Source organism: Thunnus maccoyii, chromosome 10, assembly GCF_910596095.1.
Source record: "Thunnus maccoyii chromosome 10, fThuMac1.1, whole genome shotgun sequence".
NCBI lineage: Eukaryota > Metazoa > Chordata > Actinopteri > Scombriformes > Scombridae > Thunnus > Thunnus maccoyii.
Window position 1 is genome coordinate 14,756,276 of NC_056542.1, and position 17,524 is coordinate 14,773,799.

Below are 17,524 nucleotides of genomic sequence, written 5' to 3' on the forward strand. Positions count from 1 at the left end.
TTTCTTTTTTTTTTTTGTTGTTGTTGGAGAGCGACTCGATGGAGCGCCGGTGGGACACTCTTCCTCTGTGGTAATGATGATGATGAGGGCCGCGCTGGTAGTTCTGGGAAATGCAGCAGCACGAGTGCAGCCCTGCAGAGAGAAAGAGAGATAGTGAGAGGGAGAGAGAGAGACAGAGAGAGAGAGAGAGAGAGAGAGAGAGAGAGAGAGAGAGAGAGAGAGAGAGAGAGAGAGAGATGTTAAATCATGGAGTCAAATATCTACAGGTCAATATCACTGTATCGATACAGACAGACATTCAGCAGGAGTTCTATAATAAATGGGATAACTGAGCATCCTATCATTGCCATAATTATTTAGTCAAATGACTGTACTGATGATAGATCTAGCTTTTTATGATATAAATTATGTCACACACACACACACACACACACACACACACATACACACACACACACACACACACACACACAAATATAGATACATACACATAGCAGTTCAGATGCACAAAACTGAGCGGACAATGACCTTCAATAGTTTTAAAATGGCTTTGCTGCCCAGTTCACCCCTTTCTCCCTCTCTCCCTCTCTCTCCCTCTCTCTCTCTCTCTCTCCCTCTCTCTCTCTCTCTCTCTCTCTCTCTCTCTCTCTCACACAAACACACACACACACACACACATGCACACACACAAACATGTACACAGAAAAGAGAGAGGGAGAGAGCTAATACAGAGTGACAGGTCTTTCATGCAGTAATGGTGATGGTGAAAAGAGAGATCCACTCAACCCACACTGCACACACACACACACACACACACACACATAAAGTCAAACACACACTAGCACACATGCGTGTAGAGACAAACAAAAAAAGGAGACAGAAGCAAATACACACACACAGGCCTGCACACACACACACACACACACACACACACACACACACACACACACACACACAGAGTGAAAACTACATTATTACAGAAAAGTGGCAACAACCACAAGTCACAATTTAATCTCAATTGTTTACACCAGCAGTCAGGCTTCATTCATCAGGAGAGACGCTCACACACACAGAAAACTCTCATTCCTGGAAGTCAGACAGCAGAGTGCTCGCGCTTTTTAGTTTTATTGACCGGTGGATGTTTGATGTTTGACTTCCTAATGTAACACCTCTCTCTCTCTCTCTCACAGACACACGCACATACATCGCAGTTACTGACTGCCTGCATCATTCACATTCTCGTTTTATTTCTGGATTGAATTTCAGATCATTTTGTGATTGACTGTGAGTCTGCAAATCTTTAATTTCAGATTGCATTTAATTTCTAGTTTAGTTTTTCCCTTGTTAGTCAGAAACCACACACTGTTGCTCTTTGTATTATTAGCTGACCTACACAGCTCCCTCCTTTACTCTTTGTGACCTTGACCACAAACTGGCAGGCTACTTTTTTCCACTGTGTAAAACTTTAAGACAGAGAGTTATTGTTGTTTTCTAACTGTTTTGGAGAAAGAGAAGTTTAATTGAAGGAATTTTCACTTCACTTTTACTGAAGACACTTGAAATTATGATTTATTTGAAAATTTGATGGCAGTTTTTTTAGTCGTAGGCTGGTTATGATAAACTTTTACTAACCTTCACGCATATGTAAACACATATTCCAGCAAAAGCAGGCACGCACAAGCGCATACACACACAACACTGATCAATTGTTGCCCTGAGGCTGTGGTGGCTTGCCGTGACTGAGGAGGGAGCCTGGTTAACACCCAGTGGTTCACTGCAGTGCAGTGTGCATTCACTTACTATGGTTCCCTCCATCACAGAGACCAACCAGAACAGCAACCTTTATATATCATATTCATTTCGGTTCAACGTGGACTCACGTCACTACAGTTCATATCAGAGAGATGTTTTCAAGGATTACTTTACTATACAAATCAAAAATAATATTGACCATATCTAAAAACATATAACATCAATATATATATAAGTTATATAAGTTAAAGATTCAGAGGCAGATAATCAGAGGGGGCACAGAGTGAAATGAACCCATGTTCAAGGTTTTATTTCTATTAAGCAGAGTAGTGAAAGTGAGTGACAGATGTCAACACTTTCAAGAACAGTGATCTTATCACAATTGCTATTCAATTATGTAACTCAGGATTATACAGCATCAGTTCCATTGAAGCATCAAAAAGCATGTTTTTTTTTTCTTTACAGAGATGGTCATGTGCAAGAAGACTAGGCTTTATGCAGAAGCAAGCGTAGCTACACCCTTTTATGTAATCATGTAGAGGCAAAGAAAAAGGCTGGGGGTAGAGAGGGAAAAACAAAGAGGTACAGAGACGAAAAAAGGAAAGCACTGCCGCAGTTTAAGAGGCACTGAATGATTATCGACTGGTTTTAGAAATTAAAACGGGAAATGGTTCATGTAAAGGAAGAAACAGAAAGAATACATCCTGCTGTCACAAAGGTCACAATGGGGTCGGCAGTACGTTAAAGGTTGGAGAAGTGGACTTTTGACCAGAAGGTTTAGAAGAAAGAAGATCTAGAAAGAAGTGAAATACTTTGATCTTTTCTGATAGCTACTGCAGAGGTGCCCTTGAGCAAGGCACTTAACCCCCTAACTGTAACAGCAGAATCAACAGTAGAAGGCTGCAGTTACACAGGGCGTCTCCTTTATAATGTAAATGTGTGCAACTGTATGAATAAAAATCAGGGCAACATTGAAAAACCGCATTTATGCTTCACAAAAAAAAACAAAAAACAAACCCTGAACAAAGGCGAAAATATGGTGATAACTCCATGTTCTCTTTATATGCTCCCCTGGATTGTAAGTCTTTATTTCCATCCCACACATCTTCCGTAGGACATCAGTGTGTTTCCCTCTCTCCAGCATCACAGTGATAATGAAAACCAGCCATTACACAATGAAATGTTGGTTTAACTCTCATTTCAGAGACATATCATATCAACATATCCATATGCATGATGTGCCTTAAAAACGAACAAACAAAAAATAACTGCTCTAAATTCAAATACTTCTGTTTTTGATGTGCAGGTCCTTCTTGTCTCGAGAAGAGTGAATACTCCTGTTTACTCTTCTGCATCTTTGAGATACTGTACAGTATTTAAGAGCAACTTGATCAGAGCAATAAGCTTTGGGAGCATCTGAAAATATTCCTTACATACTACAAACCTCCCACAATATAACCGTATTTTGTATATTTGTGTTTTGCATTTACACAATTTCATATTAGGATAAAATACCCTACATTGTTGTATAAAACAGACTGTTGAAGGAAAAGTTAGTCTCACCCAAGGGGATGTTCAGAAAGTTTAAAGGCAGAACCTCCAATACCTGCTATAACATGCAAGTCAATCAAGAGAAAATTAATCAGCAACTATTATGAATCAGTTAATTGATTTGTTGGCTCCAGCTTCTCAAAAGTGAGGATTTAATGCTTTTCTTTGTCGAATTTGGCAGTAAATAGTAGAAATTTGAATGTGAATGTGTCCCATTTTTCACTATTTTCTGTCTATTCATAGACAAAATGATTAATTGAAAAAAAAAAACATACTACATTTTCATCAAAGCAAAAATGTTCAGATACTCCAGAAACATATGGCAATGATGCACTGTTGCAAATGGCTGCCAAATGTGTTGTTTAAAAACTGTCTATGTAATGTCAAAAACAGAGGACCCGCATGTCACAAACAGTTGCATTGTTCTTTGAGTAATAAGTGCAAATGTAACTAATACTTTCATCATATAAGTTTCCCAGATATATAAAAAAGCTAATATGCTTTAAAAATTATTCTAACATGTCTTTAAAGCATATATCTTGATCCTTTTTTGTTGTGTTCATAACTGCATTCTGACCATCTTATGAATAGACAGCAGGTCCAGTCCAACCCATCTGTGCTGCAACATCGACTGACACACAGTGCTGGTCAGTGATGAAGGAAGTGTGCATGAAAAGGTAGTGAACTAGTCCCAAAGCTGGTCCAGGTCAGTGCAGAAAGTGTCCAGTAGAGGGCGTCACAACCCCGTATCAGTATCCGGATGGTTCTTTCTTCAAACCAGCATGCACTGCATCCAGAGGGTATGTTGTTGGTTGTAGTGCGCCTGTTTCAGAGTCTTCATCCAAAAGCAAGAATGAGTCAGACATTTTCTTGATGTGACTTGGTCAAATTGTGCCAAAGCTTCATTCATAATTTACAACAGCTATAGAGAAGTCCTCATGAGCAATTTTATCTACAAGAAGTTAGAAATTTGTATCTTAAACAAATATGTAAAACATAAAGTTGATTACTCTTCATGATATTTCAGAACATCAACCGCCTGCGTCTGTATTTTCTTTTTTTACAAATGTTAACAACATTCACATACATTGTTCTCATTTCAGAGTTATTCTATAGTTAACTAATATTTTTTAATAAATAATATTATTTATACTACTTTGAATCTGGATTGATGATGTAAGAAATTCAGACAAGAGTATATTTAACCATATTACCGTTTCGTAAAAAGGTACATTGTCCATGTATTGGCATGAATCATTTATCTATAAAACTATGTGCATCCTCAGTCTTTGTTATCTGTGTTTTGCATTGTACATTTCCAAGTGCATACAAATTTCCCGCAGCACTGCAGTATCTTCGTATTATACTGCAGCCCCTCGCTCTCTCCCTTCCTCACTCTCCCTCTCCTGCATCTCCCCTGTCACTCACCTAACATCTAAAGTCTTTCTAGGAAACACTCTTTTCCCCTCTTTCCAGCATGAAAAAACCTGAATTTCTATTTTTTTTTCCCTTTTCTCCTGTTTCTATTCCTTGCTGTCATCGCAGTTCCTGTAAAATGTTTCTTTCAGGCTCCTTTGTCCTTTGTTCATATTGTTCCAAAGCTACATTTCTTATATTTGGTCACCCCGCCCCCCCACTACATGTCATATGATCTGTGCTCCACATCAGCCTTTGATCCAAGCTCAGCATTTGATCTCATCCACATCTAAATGTTCAGCATACATGATGATGAGGAGTCACTGTCTCTCCTTCCCTCCCCAGTGCTCCCTCTTTCTAACAGGGGGAGGCACTCATGTGCATGTGTGTATGATAGTGAGGGGGGTGCACAGGCGATGGAGGCATGGCCATGGGAAGGGCCTGGCCTTGGGGATGTGAGGAGTGCGACCTGGGCAGGGTGTGTGTGGAGGGGTATCCAGCAGACTGTGGGGGCATTTGGTAGCTCCCTGCAGAAGAAGACCCTGAGGGCGGGCTGCCCTGGATGCCTGTCTGAAGGTTGCCTTTGGGCGGCGCCGGGGGCGTCTGATTGAGCTGGATGGAGATGTCGCTGGAGGCCTCAGAGGTGCTGCGGCCTCGTTTTGGTGGGGGCCAGGAGGACTCTGGGTGGAGGTACTGGCCGCTGTAGTCGCTGCTCTCCGACAGGCGGGGGCGGTAGAGTGCAGGGTGGGGGCGGTACATCTCTTCCTCGGCGTAGCGCTTCATAAAAAGATAGACTGACATCACCCCGGCCCCCTGAGACAGTGAGTGAGAAGAGGAGAGGAAGATGGGGAGATAAGATGCCACAGGGAGAGAGGGGTTAGGTTACATAAATGAATCGAGCTATGAGACAAAATAAAACTTCAAAAAAATAGTAACAAGCGATGGCCGGGGAAATCAGATTAAAAGTGACTGATAGGAAGAAGTGCAAAAAGGATGTACAAGGCAGAAAAGGTGCAAGGACTCTATATATGTGCTTTTGATCACTAAAGATTGAGTAAGATGATGATATACTGTGTGCTTTACATTCTTGTAAACTCATACAACGTAGATTAAAATGGTATGAAAATCAAAAGGAGGAGATGAGAATGTGGAGAAAAGAGAAGATGGTGAGAAAAGAGTGGCAAGAGGAGGGGAGGAGGTTTAGTTCACACTGAACTGTCCACTGCACCACATTAAGAGCAGTGCTGCTGCTGATGATGGGAAAGAGGCAGAAGGAGAAGGGGGAGGGGAGAAGGAGGGAGGAGAGGTGGGGAGATGAGCAGAGGAGTCACATGAAACTGCACCATGCATGGATGCACACATGAACTCACACACGCAAGCCCTGCAGTCCTGCACATAACCATTGATACCTCACATTGTCTCCAGAATACTTATTGTCTTAACTGCTTGCCAATTCAGGAAATATCACTCGTACCATATAAATTAAAATACATTCTCTGCGTGTAGCGTATGTATGCAAACAGTTTTCTTACCCACATTTTTTACCACTCAGTTACACACAGAGCCCAGACTGACCTCTTTGAGCAAGAAGGAAGAGGCAGCGAAGGCGAAAGACCAGCCGTAATGGTAGTTGAAGAACTGCTCGGGCTCCCTGGGCCGGTTCATCACCTCATCATTAATACTGGAGATGTAGAGCACCAGGCCCACCACCAGACTGAGGCCTACACACAGCACATTAACAATGACAGAGTAAGAGAGAGAAAGAGAGTCAGATGCAGGGACAAGAGAGAGCAAGGAGGTCATTATATAACTATCCAGACATCTGCACCAATATGGCGAGACTTTAGAAGCAAGATCAAGAGAGAGAGAGATGGGATGTAAAGTGACCACGCCAACCAATTAGCTTCCAAAATGCTAACATTAATAAAGAGATGGAGGAGAGATCGAAGAATGAGAGAGAGAGTCTGTGTGAATCATAATGAGAGACAGGAAGGTTCATTAAAAATGACTGAAGGACAAATAAAGATGAATGACTTCAGGAAATGAAAGATCTTTACTTCATTTTTACCTCATAGAAGCGAAACAAAACATAGCTCATTCATGCAAAAAAAAAGTGTGGCAGTAGTGTAATTTCCTGGTAGCATTGTAGTAGCAAAAATAAGTTTTTTGCTGAGAGAACTGGATGATCCTCTGATTCAAATATTTGGCTTATCCTTTTTCTCATGTTGGACTTTTTTTTTTAAAGTCTCTCAGCTTCCTTCATCCCCTATTTGCATTTATTTAAACTAAGCTAAACCATTTTCATTCTTTTATTCATCCCAAGAGCCAACAATTAGCTGATAATCGATGCCAAAAATGCCAAACTTTCCAGAGTTCCAGCGTCTTCATTGTGAGGATTTGCTGCTATTCTTTGTCATATGTGAAAGTAAATTGAATAACTTTGAGTTTAGGACAGTAGATTGGACTAAACAAGTAATCACCTGGAATATACAAAAGTGTGATGGGCTTTACTCACTATTTTCTGATATTTTAGACTAGACTACACTAGAATAATTGTTAGTTAATATTGTCTGGATTTATACATTTAAAGCTTTTGTCTCCCCCTTCTGGCAGCGAGAGTAAAGGGGGGCGCTTGGCTGTGATTGCCTGACACAGGCATGCAGTACTCTCTCATGTGCACCCTGAATGACAAGCACACAGAGAGGGCGGTCCACCGGCCCAAAATCTGATTTTTGATGGCCCACCAGCCCAGTATGCCTGATGGCCAGTACACCAATAGCCATAACCTACTGTTGCAGCTGTAAAACAGTGGGTAACTTGTTTTGAGTGTCACACAACCCCTGTGAAATGACTCGTTTCACTATCCACTATCCATTCGGACCTATAATATTTGGAAAGTCTAGAAGAGCTGCACGATTATAGGCCAAACAGACAGTGCAAGAATGTCGTGCCCGACATGATATTTAAAAACTCCATATACTGTGGAATACAGAGAGATTTTTCTGGTGGTGATAGGCTTAATCAGCATTGTGTGAACTCATTTGACAAGGGCTTGAATGTAACGGACATTCATTTATATGTAAAAGTTCCGCACTGCAGGTTCAAATTTTGTTCTTCTCGGCCTGACACACTTTTTAAAATGCAGCATACTGTGAAAACATTGGTGTGTTCAAGTCAGCACTCAGTATAATCATTGTATGGTAAACCAGACTTGGCTTTCAAAACTGAAAGACCCAGAAAACATCACATACAACATTAAATACCCCCACTTCAAGGAACATTCACATGCTCTCTCTTTCCTGCCTTAGAAAATGTTAAATGCATGAGGTACAACATATGGCCAACATCGAAGAATCAATATTCGAAGAAAGCTGCATGCTGTAAGCAGCGAATAGGAATATTTTTAGCTTTCACTGCAATATTCAAATGCACCAGAGCTGTCAAGCTGTTCTGCCCTTTACATAAACGGCTGGTTTAAGAGGTTGTGTTGTCGATTTAAAATTGAAAAGCATGGAAAATGCAGAAACCATGCTGCTGTCAATCCTGCAATGACAGAACATCTTTGTCTAAATAAGTAACATCAGAAAAGAGGGAAACACAGGCATGCATATATGAAGCAAGTAAAAGAAGAGAAAGTGTGTTGTATATGCGTGTGTGAGACAAAAGAAGGAAAAAATTTAGATAAATTTAGTGTCTGCAAGCAAGCATAAGCAATATTCTTATGGTGTTTGTGTGTAAATGAGAAACAAAAGTCACAGAAAGAGGAAAATAGAACAACATCAACCTCTAACCAAGCTTGAACAGCTGTGGCTACATGCTGTGTTTTTCCTCCCTGCTCTGAATTCTGTAATATTAACCAGAACATGGTGTCACTGCACCCCGCCTGCCGACCCAAACTACAATATTTACAAGACCACCTTGACAGTGATGCAAGCAGAATAGGTTTATATACCACTCTATAGTCCACACACACACCGCAGACACAGTGACTCAGAATACTGAAAGAATAAACTCTGAATGAAGGAGCAAGTAGGAAACAAGAGGGAAGAGTGGGACTGAGAGGGGGTTAGAAACGGAAACAGCAAAGAAAACTGAGAGGCTGGATGAACAAGAGAGGGGAGGAGGGGGAGGGGAGGTGGGTGAGCAAGGAAGGCAGGAGGAAGAGAGAGGCTTAGTGCAGCAGAATATCTAACCACTGAGAAGCAATTTGATACACTTGCCCCTTATTATCACCCTATTATCAAAATACCTCATAAAGTAAAGCACTGTGACACTTCCAGCACAGGCTATAAACATTACATAACCCCCCCTTACATAACAACTAATATTCTGCTGCACCCTCTATCAGCAAGTCCCTGCCACAGCAAGCCTGAACTGTTGTAGCAGACTGTTGTTTGATGCTCCTCTGAGCACTGCAGTACTGCTTCCTTCTCAAACATGTCAAGCGAAACAGCCTCCAGAGAACATGGGCTCCAATTTGGCACCTTTACTTCATTCACAGAGTACAAGAAATGGAAACATTACAGCCACCTGCTGTTCAAGGAGGTTAACTACACTAATGCAGATAATTCAGATGAAAAACCTGCTTATGATACTGTGGGAGGGCTGGGTGATATGGACAAAATCAAATATCATAATATTTTTGACCAAATACCTTGATATCAGTATTGCAACAATACGACTATTGGTTCTTTCACAAAATATTGACACAATGAGATTTTTGATAAATAAACATCGGTAATGTGGATATAATGACTAAGTGGGTAAAGGCAAATAATAGAACAACTAGAACAGTCTTGTAAGTTCAGAAAATTACATCACCTTGCTCAATAGCAACCTTTAAAACCAGGAAAAGACAACTTATGCCATATATTACGTTATCCAAAATCTAAGACAATATCTAGTCTCATATCATGATATTGACATAATATAGATGTATTGCTGAGCCCTAGGAGTATTGCATGTACTGTCACAGTCACAAGTTTATGTTTTTGTCATACTATCTTAGAAATGTGAGGAAAGCCTAACTGTGAAGTCGATAAAGTAATGCAAAGTCAAAATGACAGAGGAGCTCAAACCCTGCGGGAGTCTTGAAAACTAATCCAGTCACCTTTTCTGATGACAGCCTACACACCTGCCTGCATCATACACTAAAAATAGAGCAGTGATGGAGTGTCTCCATATGTGACACAGGACACACCAGGCTGCGGTAATCAATCACAGAATGAAGGAATAGTGACAGCGGGACATGAGTAATGCTGCCCAACCTGAGAGGATGAAGAAGATCCCAGAGACAAAGGCCAGGATGGTGCGCTGAGGCCGGATGTGTCCGATGTTACTGATGACGAAGGCCGTGAAGACAAAGAGCAGTGACACCATCGGGAAGGGCGTGGCTGTACGCACCATCTCTACAGGAAGAGAGGTCACAGTGTTAAACAAAGTTGAAGGGATGTGTTCTTAAACTGCTGGGAGAGGTGAAGGTTAATGTTTCTGGGTGTTAAAAACTATTAAATGTATAATATTAAGTATGCTAGGTTTTGTGGTGCCTGGCTGTTAATTCTGTCAGTATAACAGAGAGATGGGAAACAGTATTCCTTTCTTAAAATAATATGCTTTTTATAAGGACCTTAACAGGATTTATTTATGGTGAAGTGTTTTTGTAACTCTGGGAAACAGAGTCGTGATATAAAAAGTTACCAAGATGGTACAACAAAACATTGAAAATAGTTGAATACCTGCTAGATTAAAGAGTAACATGAGTGAATTTCAGCTTTTAATCCATTTTTAATCAGCATGCTCTGTTCCTACAATGTAGCTGCAAATATTCAGTACTACGAGTGGAAAATATAACCTGCAACCTTTCATTGTGTTATTTACCATTTGAAAAAGCAATGATCAAATGATTGTTCTAAATACTTTAACAATGATTTCTCCTTTTTTTAATATTAAAAAAAATGATGACTGTGAAATTTTAGGTAGCAAAATTTTTTCAAAATTGACTTATAGCATTTTGGAATGAAATCTTTTATACAGACATAAACCTCCTTTAGAAAAGGAATTTCTGGATTAAAAAACAAAAACAACAACAAAAAAAACCCCACTTTTTAAATGTTGATTTTCTATTTTAATCTAAAATATATTAAACCAGGCAAATCACTTAATAAATAAGTGTTTTTACGGATGAACCAGATTTTCAAAATCACTTTAACGTAGTTCATCTGATAACTGTTGGAGAACAAGTGATATTATGCAGGGCTTCAACTAACAGTTATCTTCTTATTTTGATTAATCTGTTAATTATTTTCTCAATTAATTAATCTATAAAACATCAGAAAACTATGTCCATTAACAAATATCCATCACAGTTCCCAGCATCCAAAGTGATGTCTTCAAATGTCTTGTTTTATAGACCAACAGTCCAAAAGAGTCCAAAAGCCAAAGATATTCAGTTTATAGTGATATAAAACCAAGAATTTCATTTGAGAATTTTGCTACTCTTTCCTTAAAAACTGGCTTAAACTAATTATCAATTATCCAAATAGTTGCAGATTAATTTTCTGTTGATTAATTAATCGACTAATCTTTGGAGCTCTAATATTGTGTTCAAATTTCAGTACCCACAATCAATCAGCAGGGGGACTCTGCATTACTCATAACTGCAGACTCTCCCCAGATGATGTGTAATGTCACTGGGTTGTTACATGTTTTACTCACTGAGGATGTTTGCAGTGTTTTCAGTGGTTATCTCTATATCCGGTTCGGTGAAGTACTCCGACGCAACACATCTCCCGTTTTCTGATCCTGAGAGGAAATGCACGAAATGGAAAAATGTTGGGAGTTTGCTTTTAGGATCAAAGTCAGTGACGCATGTAGAAACAAAAAAATCCTAAACCAAAAAAAAAAAAGAAAAAAAAAAGCGTGTGGGCCTCTGCGGTCCTGCTCACAGGTAATGTTCATGTTTTGTGACAGCTATGATTCTGGAGGCTACAAGCTTGCTATCTCTCTTTGCTCCCCTTCCTGATCTCTCACTCTGCTGGTCTGTTCTCTCTCTTTCTGTGTGTTTGTCATTGTGATATTGTGTACATATGCACAGACACGTATCAACACTGTTTGGATGTGTGTGTGTCTCCATAAATGAGCATGTGTGCATCTTCTGCAGTCGTCCTTTAACTTGTAAATGTGAGTATTGTGTGTAGTTGTCGTACAGTTGAGTATCGTCCTACCAGCCACGAAGCAAACTCTCCAGAGGCCTGAATGCAGGGCCATCTTCACCTCCATGCTCTGGTTCTGCTGGAGGATGATGCCCTCCACTACAATCAGCCAGTAGTCTGTGGACACGGCCACCCCCACCAGCAGCAGCCCACAGGCTCCAAACACTGTGGACAGGATGGTCAACGCACGGCTGCTGCACGAACTCATCTGGAGGGCAGAGCAAGGGGGTGGGGGGTGTTAGAGCAGAAGAGGCATTGCACGTCAAAACTGCAGAGACAAAAATGTAGGTAAATATGGAAGGGTCACAGAGGGGAGGTCATTAGGGATGGGGAAACACTGAGACAGACATACAAAGCCACACACATGCAAACAGCTGCTGGCTAGCTTCCTGTCTCGCCTTGTTATCGCTCAAGATGAGTTAGTGACACATCCGCTCGCAACCAATCCTGTTAAAGGTCAGCGCAACAGATGATGACTTCACGGTAAACCAGTGAAGTTGGGCAAGGACTTAAAAAACTGAGGGATAGATAATAACACACTCAGATCAGGACGAGGGGGGAGAAGTCCTGTGTGACTCACACATGGTTTTTCTGTGCCTTAGTTCTGGCTGACTGGGAAGGACTTCACTGCAAATCCTTTGAGCATGCTGTCTGTATGCATTTGTGAGTCCGTGCAGTGCATGTTTGTGTGCGTGTGTGTGTGTAGTATCTGCTTAATTTGGACCACTATTCACTATCATCAGCTTGACGAATAATGGAGAGTAAATGCATATGGGAAACGCAGAGCATGTTTACTATAATCACATTGAGTTGAGTTATTATGTGTTGCACTAGGGGGATCATTACTTTCATTTTACCTCATATCTTCCATTGTGAGAAATTAGTGAGAAATTAGAAATTAGTTTCACTTTTGCTTTGATTATTTTCAGATGTTGTATTTGTATCTGAGTGTGATGGGTGCTGATCTCTTTGACCAGTGGTTTCTTCTCCCTTTCATGCAGTTGTTTTGTACTGATTTACAGATACTTCCTTCACAAAAACTACAATGTTTTAATACTTTTGCACATTCTTCAGATTTATACACCTGGTGGCCATTTAATTAGTAGTCTTTAATTAGTAGATAGTGTCTCTCAGTGGCTGTACATTTTTCATGGTGCATGCATGCTGTGAATTTCACATTGTATCTTACAGACTGTGCAGGCCACTAAAGAACTTAAAGTACACCAAAGTCACTTAAAATGAAACGTGACACACAGCGTATTATCTCTGGAAGATTGTGGCTGTGAAACACCTGCTCTGCACTGATACACTCATTCACTCAAAACTACTAGTGTCACAATTTCCACATAATTACACACACAATGCTGTCTACAGACTGAACTGTAGACAGGCAGTTAAATGAGTTTTTCTTACACTGAAGTCTGATCCTTTCTGCCACTAAGTATTTGCCATTTGTTGTAGCAGGAAATGTTTTTCCACTTCTCAATTGTCCAGTTTTGGCAATCATGTACTGATGATAAAGACGGTTCATCCTCATGTTCTTACAGTTGCTAACAGGAGTGATATCAGGCACGTTCCTCTGCTGATATAACACAGCTGCTTCAAGGTTTTGAAGAGACATGTGTATGAGCCTCAGCCCTCTGCAGGTCACTGTTATGCTGAGCTGTTATTTACATACTTGTGGCCTGTTTAACTGTCACTACGAAAATCTCCACGTTGCTGCAGCTGATCTTTTTCTAGTTTCTTGCACCATTCTGTGTAAATCCTGACCTGTGTAGTGCACAGAAAAATCACATGCCGGTCATTGATTCAAAGCCACATCATTCACACATTTTCTCCATCTAACACTTCTGCATCTTGTCTGCAGGCTTTCACTAAGTCACTGTCTTTACGAGTGGGCTATTTGCATAAAAATGTGGAATAAAATACATCATCTTTAGGCTGACAGTAATTAATTTAACGCTGACTATTTATCAGGCACTTATGAAAGCTTTGAAAACAGAAAATTAATGCGAAAATACCAAATTACGACATAAGACCCACTTTATTCTTCTTCCTGTCTCTCTTTTTCTAACAAACCTTCAAGTCTTTGAAGAGCAGAGTTATAATAGATACAGTAATTCTAGTGGGGAATAAACTCTTAAAGATTAAGCTTGGCCCCATCTTATCTGGACAGCCATTGTGTGAGACGTGACCACTATAGAAGTAACTTCAATTTCTGTGCGGCAGCGAGGATGAATAGAGCTTGTTTTGTGAACAAGGCACAGGAATGATGTGTAAGAACAGAGCTGGCTGGTGCTAAAGGGTACACATCAGAGAAAGCCTCAGAGAAATGACAAGCTTGGGCATGTTCGGACTGAAAGAAGCAGATGAAGTACAGAGTGAGTTACTAAGGGGGCAGACAGATGTGAAGGAAAAAGTATGAAATCCAGTTGGACAAACAGAAATGAAAGATGTAAAACCAGAGCAATCATAAGACAAAGTTATGCAATTTACAAATGGAAGTACATAAATCTGAGATGTGGACAGTTTTTTTACTGCCCTGTCTTTAATCAGAGGTTGTGAATTGAACAGCAAACCCAGAAGTGGCCATCACTGCAGCTGACACTTGGGGACTAGTGAAGGGATGACAGGGGTAAGGCCAGAGGTTGGGCACGCAGTTGCAATTTGAGCCAGTGTGAATCAAAAACAACTCACTCAAATGACATATGACTGAAGCCACAGAAGGAGGAGATGTAAAGACAACCAGTGAGCAGAGAGTGAGGCGGCAAGAATGAACAATCACACCTTCCAGCAGTTGGACGATGTGCCAAAGTGGTCAGGAATGAGTGTGAATCAATTGGAGTTGCAACACTGCAGAAATGAGTGGCGGTGCCTGAGTGGCTCTTCTAGACTTGTTCAGCACCACGGACAGCACCCTCATCTCTCTCATAGACTGCCAGTCAAAACAGCAGCCGAGCTGAAGAAAACACAACATGATCCAACAGAAGAAACCTCATCCTGCTGGTTTATAATAGATCATGGATAGATAATCCATGTATTCTACTCAAATCATCCCAAAAAAAAATCCACTAAAGGGCTGTTGCAGCTTTTGGAGATTTGGGATTGAGATTGAGCGTGAAAAAAATTCAGTTTCCGTTAGATTTGTGATAACAATCCCATTTTAGCGCTCTGAGACAGGCCCCTCAGCTCCCTCACCCAGAAAGTAATGAGCCAATTGAATTGGTTAGATAGGAGCCACAGGGGGACAAAAGGTTTAATTCTCTCTAATCTGTCACAATCTACAGACTGACACCACCTCTAAGCCCCTCAGGAAAGAGAGACACCAGGAGAAAGAGGGCGTGATGGATAAGAGGAGAGGATATGGAGATGGTGCTGCTGAAAACATCCAAGCAGAAGTGGCAGCAGAAACAGAGAAGTAACTGTATCTGGAGAGAGTCTTAAAGGCAGGAGCAGCAGGAGTATATGGAGCAAATATAGGTTAACACAGGGAAAGACCTTGGCCCAAAAAAACAGAAGTATAGAAGAAGAATACCCTACATGGACGCGCACGACGGGAATGCGCCTACACCTGTGCTAAACTAACCAACCTTGACTGTTCAGCATCGCAAACGCAGCCCGGGAGGACGATGAAATCACTCAGTAGAAAAATAAATGACTTCATAACGACTAAATGAAGATATCGTGACTCAATGGGTGGGTTTGCTCATGATTTCTCAAAGCATTTCAGCTGCGCAGCCCACTCCAATAAAACTCACACCATTTCCACGGAGTCAAGCGGACACTAGTTAAACATCTTTGCACAATATTTCCTGTAAACTACATGTTTGCGAGGCGGAATCTGTATCCTCGCAGAGAGGCTGAATGAGGCAGTGATGTGCGCATAGGATTGTTTAGAAAACCCCCCTCTGCTGTCACACACACTCACACGCGGAGTTTGGAGATGATAAACACAGACCAGGGAACATGTGAGCGACTCAGACAGAAAATCGGGATGAAATGGGGGTGAAAAAAATGAAGAGCTGCTTAACGACTTGGCATTCAGGTAACTGTGGTTTTATTGCGCGCTCTCAGATGAAGATGAGCGTTTGTCTTTACGCTAACACGACATGAGGACACGTTATGAATGCTGTCATCATGAACATACATTTGACATGACTATAAGTCAGGTTGAAAAGGCGCCATCATCGCAATTACTGCCTTAAAAGCACAACTGTAGTTATTTAAAGGGAAAAAATACTCACCCTGCCACGAGAGTCGTGCGCACACGTCAGTAGCCAAGAAACCTCACACCAGGGAGGCTTGGTGGATTTTGGTCTTCCTCCCCCTCTCTCTCTCTCCCTCTCTCTCTCTCTCTCTGTCTCTCTCTCTCTCTCTCTGTCTTTCTCTCCCCCCCTCTCTCTCTCTCCTCTGTGTGTTTTCCCTTAAGCCCCCTTACCCATCCTGTAAATCCCTCACTCTCTCTTTCACTCAATCTGTCCCAGGCACTGCGGTGGATCGGTTCAGCAAGCTACTTTGGCTACAAAAGAGACATAGGAGCAGGAGGGAGAAGTGTTGGGAACAGAGAGAGAGAGAGAGAGAGAGAGAGAGAGAGAGAGAGAGAGAGAGAGAGAGAGAGAGAGAGAGAGAGAGAGAGAGAGAGAGAGAGAGAGTGTGTGTTAAAGAGATGGGGGGGGATACTACTGTATTTCATCTTATCATATCCTTTTTATTATCCTTTTACCTTTTGTTTTTGTGCAGTAATGTTGTATAATGTAGTATAGCTCATGTTGTATAGTATATATGGCTTTTATTCTTACATTTTTAATCATTTTACTTATATTGTACTTAATTATGATCATACCATTTAGGTAAGATTTAGATTTGTGTGTGTGTGAGAGAGAGAAAGGGAGAGAGATGGGGCAATGAGTTTGATATGAAGGGGAGGAGATAAAAAATATTTACAGTTGCCTTAAGTTAAGTGAATAAATAGTAGAAAATATATACACAACCTGTCCTGTAGTACAATAAAGTTCATTTATGACTTATTGAAACATTTTTATTTAATCCCACATAATGATCGAACAAGAGAAATTGGACAGCTGGTAACCTCTCTATCTCCCTCTCTTTCTTTCTTTCTCTTGTCGTCCCTCTCTTCCTCTTCCTCTTGCCCCCCCCTCCTTTGTCTCCTGTGGTCCATGTCCCTTGGTCTATTTTTAGACTGCTGGTGGAGGGATCCTATATTTTTAGTAACGATATCAATAGTCTACAGCACACTCTGACCTGAGGGCATGAGCGACAGAGAGAGAGAGGAGAGAGGAGAGAGGAGAGGAGGGGGGTGAGAATGAGAGATAGAGGAAGAAGAGACAGCAGTGAGGAAGAGTGATGATATTGTGTCATAGTGACAGTGAGTGATGGACTGCACTCACAACTCCAACCAGAGAGAGATGAAGGTTCAGTTACACAAAGGCAGATACTGTCAATTTGATACTACTAACTACTGTGTTGTAGGTCGGATGTACAGTTTATATCAGAAAAAGAGCCTCATCTGCCACTTTTTAATTGTATCATTACTGGAATGAATATAAAACTCATTTAAACATTTAAGTCACACA

General features: G+C 40.9%; 1 protein-coding gene across 1 annotated transcript; it reads right to left on the reverse strand.

The window, feature by feature from the left end:
* Window positions 1-4,542: 4,542 nt before the first annotated feature.
* cacng7b (calcium channel, voltage-dependent, gamma subunit 7b) lies at window positions 4,543-16,289 on the reverse strand. Its single transcript, XM_042424511.1, has 6 exons — window positions 16,175-16,289; window positions 11,943-12,138; window positions 11,434-11,520; window positions 9,987-10,127; window positions 6,295-6,440; window positions 4,543-5,532 (listed from the first exon to the last, which is right to left on the reverse strand). The coding sequence occupies exons 2-6, from the start codon at window positions 12,136-12,138 to the stop codon at window positions 5,077-5,079; spliced, it is 1,026 nt and encodes a 341-aa protein (XP_042280445.1). The 5' UTR covers window positions 16,175-16,289; the 3' UTR covers window positions 4,543-5,076.
* Between the last annotated feature and the right edge of the window lie 1,235 nt (window positions 16,290-17,524).

Coding starts and splice junctions, on each gene's coding strand:
- cacng7b (XM_042424511.1), bottom strand. CDS start 12,138: ATGAGTTCGTGCAGCAGCCGTGCGTTGACCATCCTGTCCACAGTGTTT. Junction 11,521..11,942: donor GAGAGTTTGCTTCGTGGCTG/GTAGGACGATAC, acceptor ATTTCCTCTCAG/GATCAGAAAACGGGAGATGT. Junction 5,533..6,294: donor CTTCCTTCTTGCTCAAAGAG/GTCAGTCTGGGC, acceptor TCACTGTCTCAG/GGGGCCGGGGTGATGTCAGT.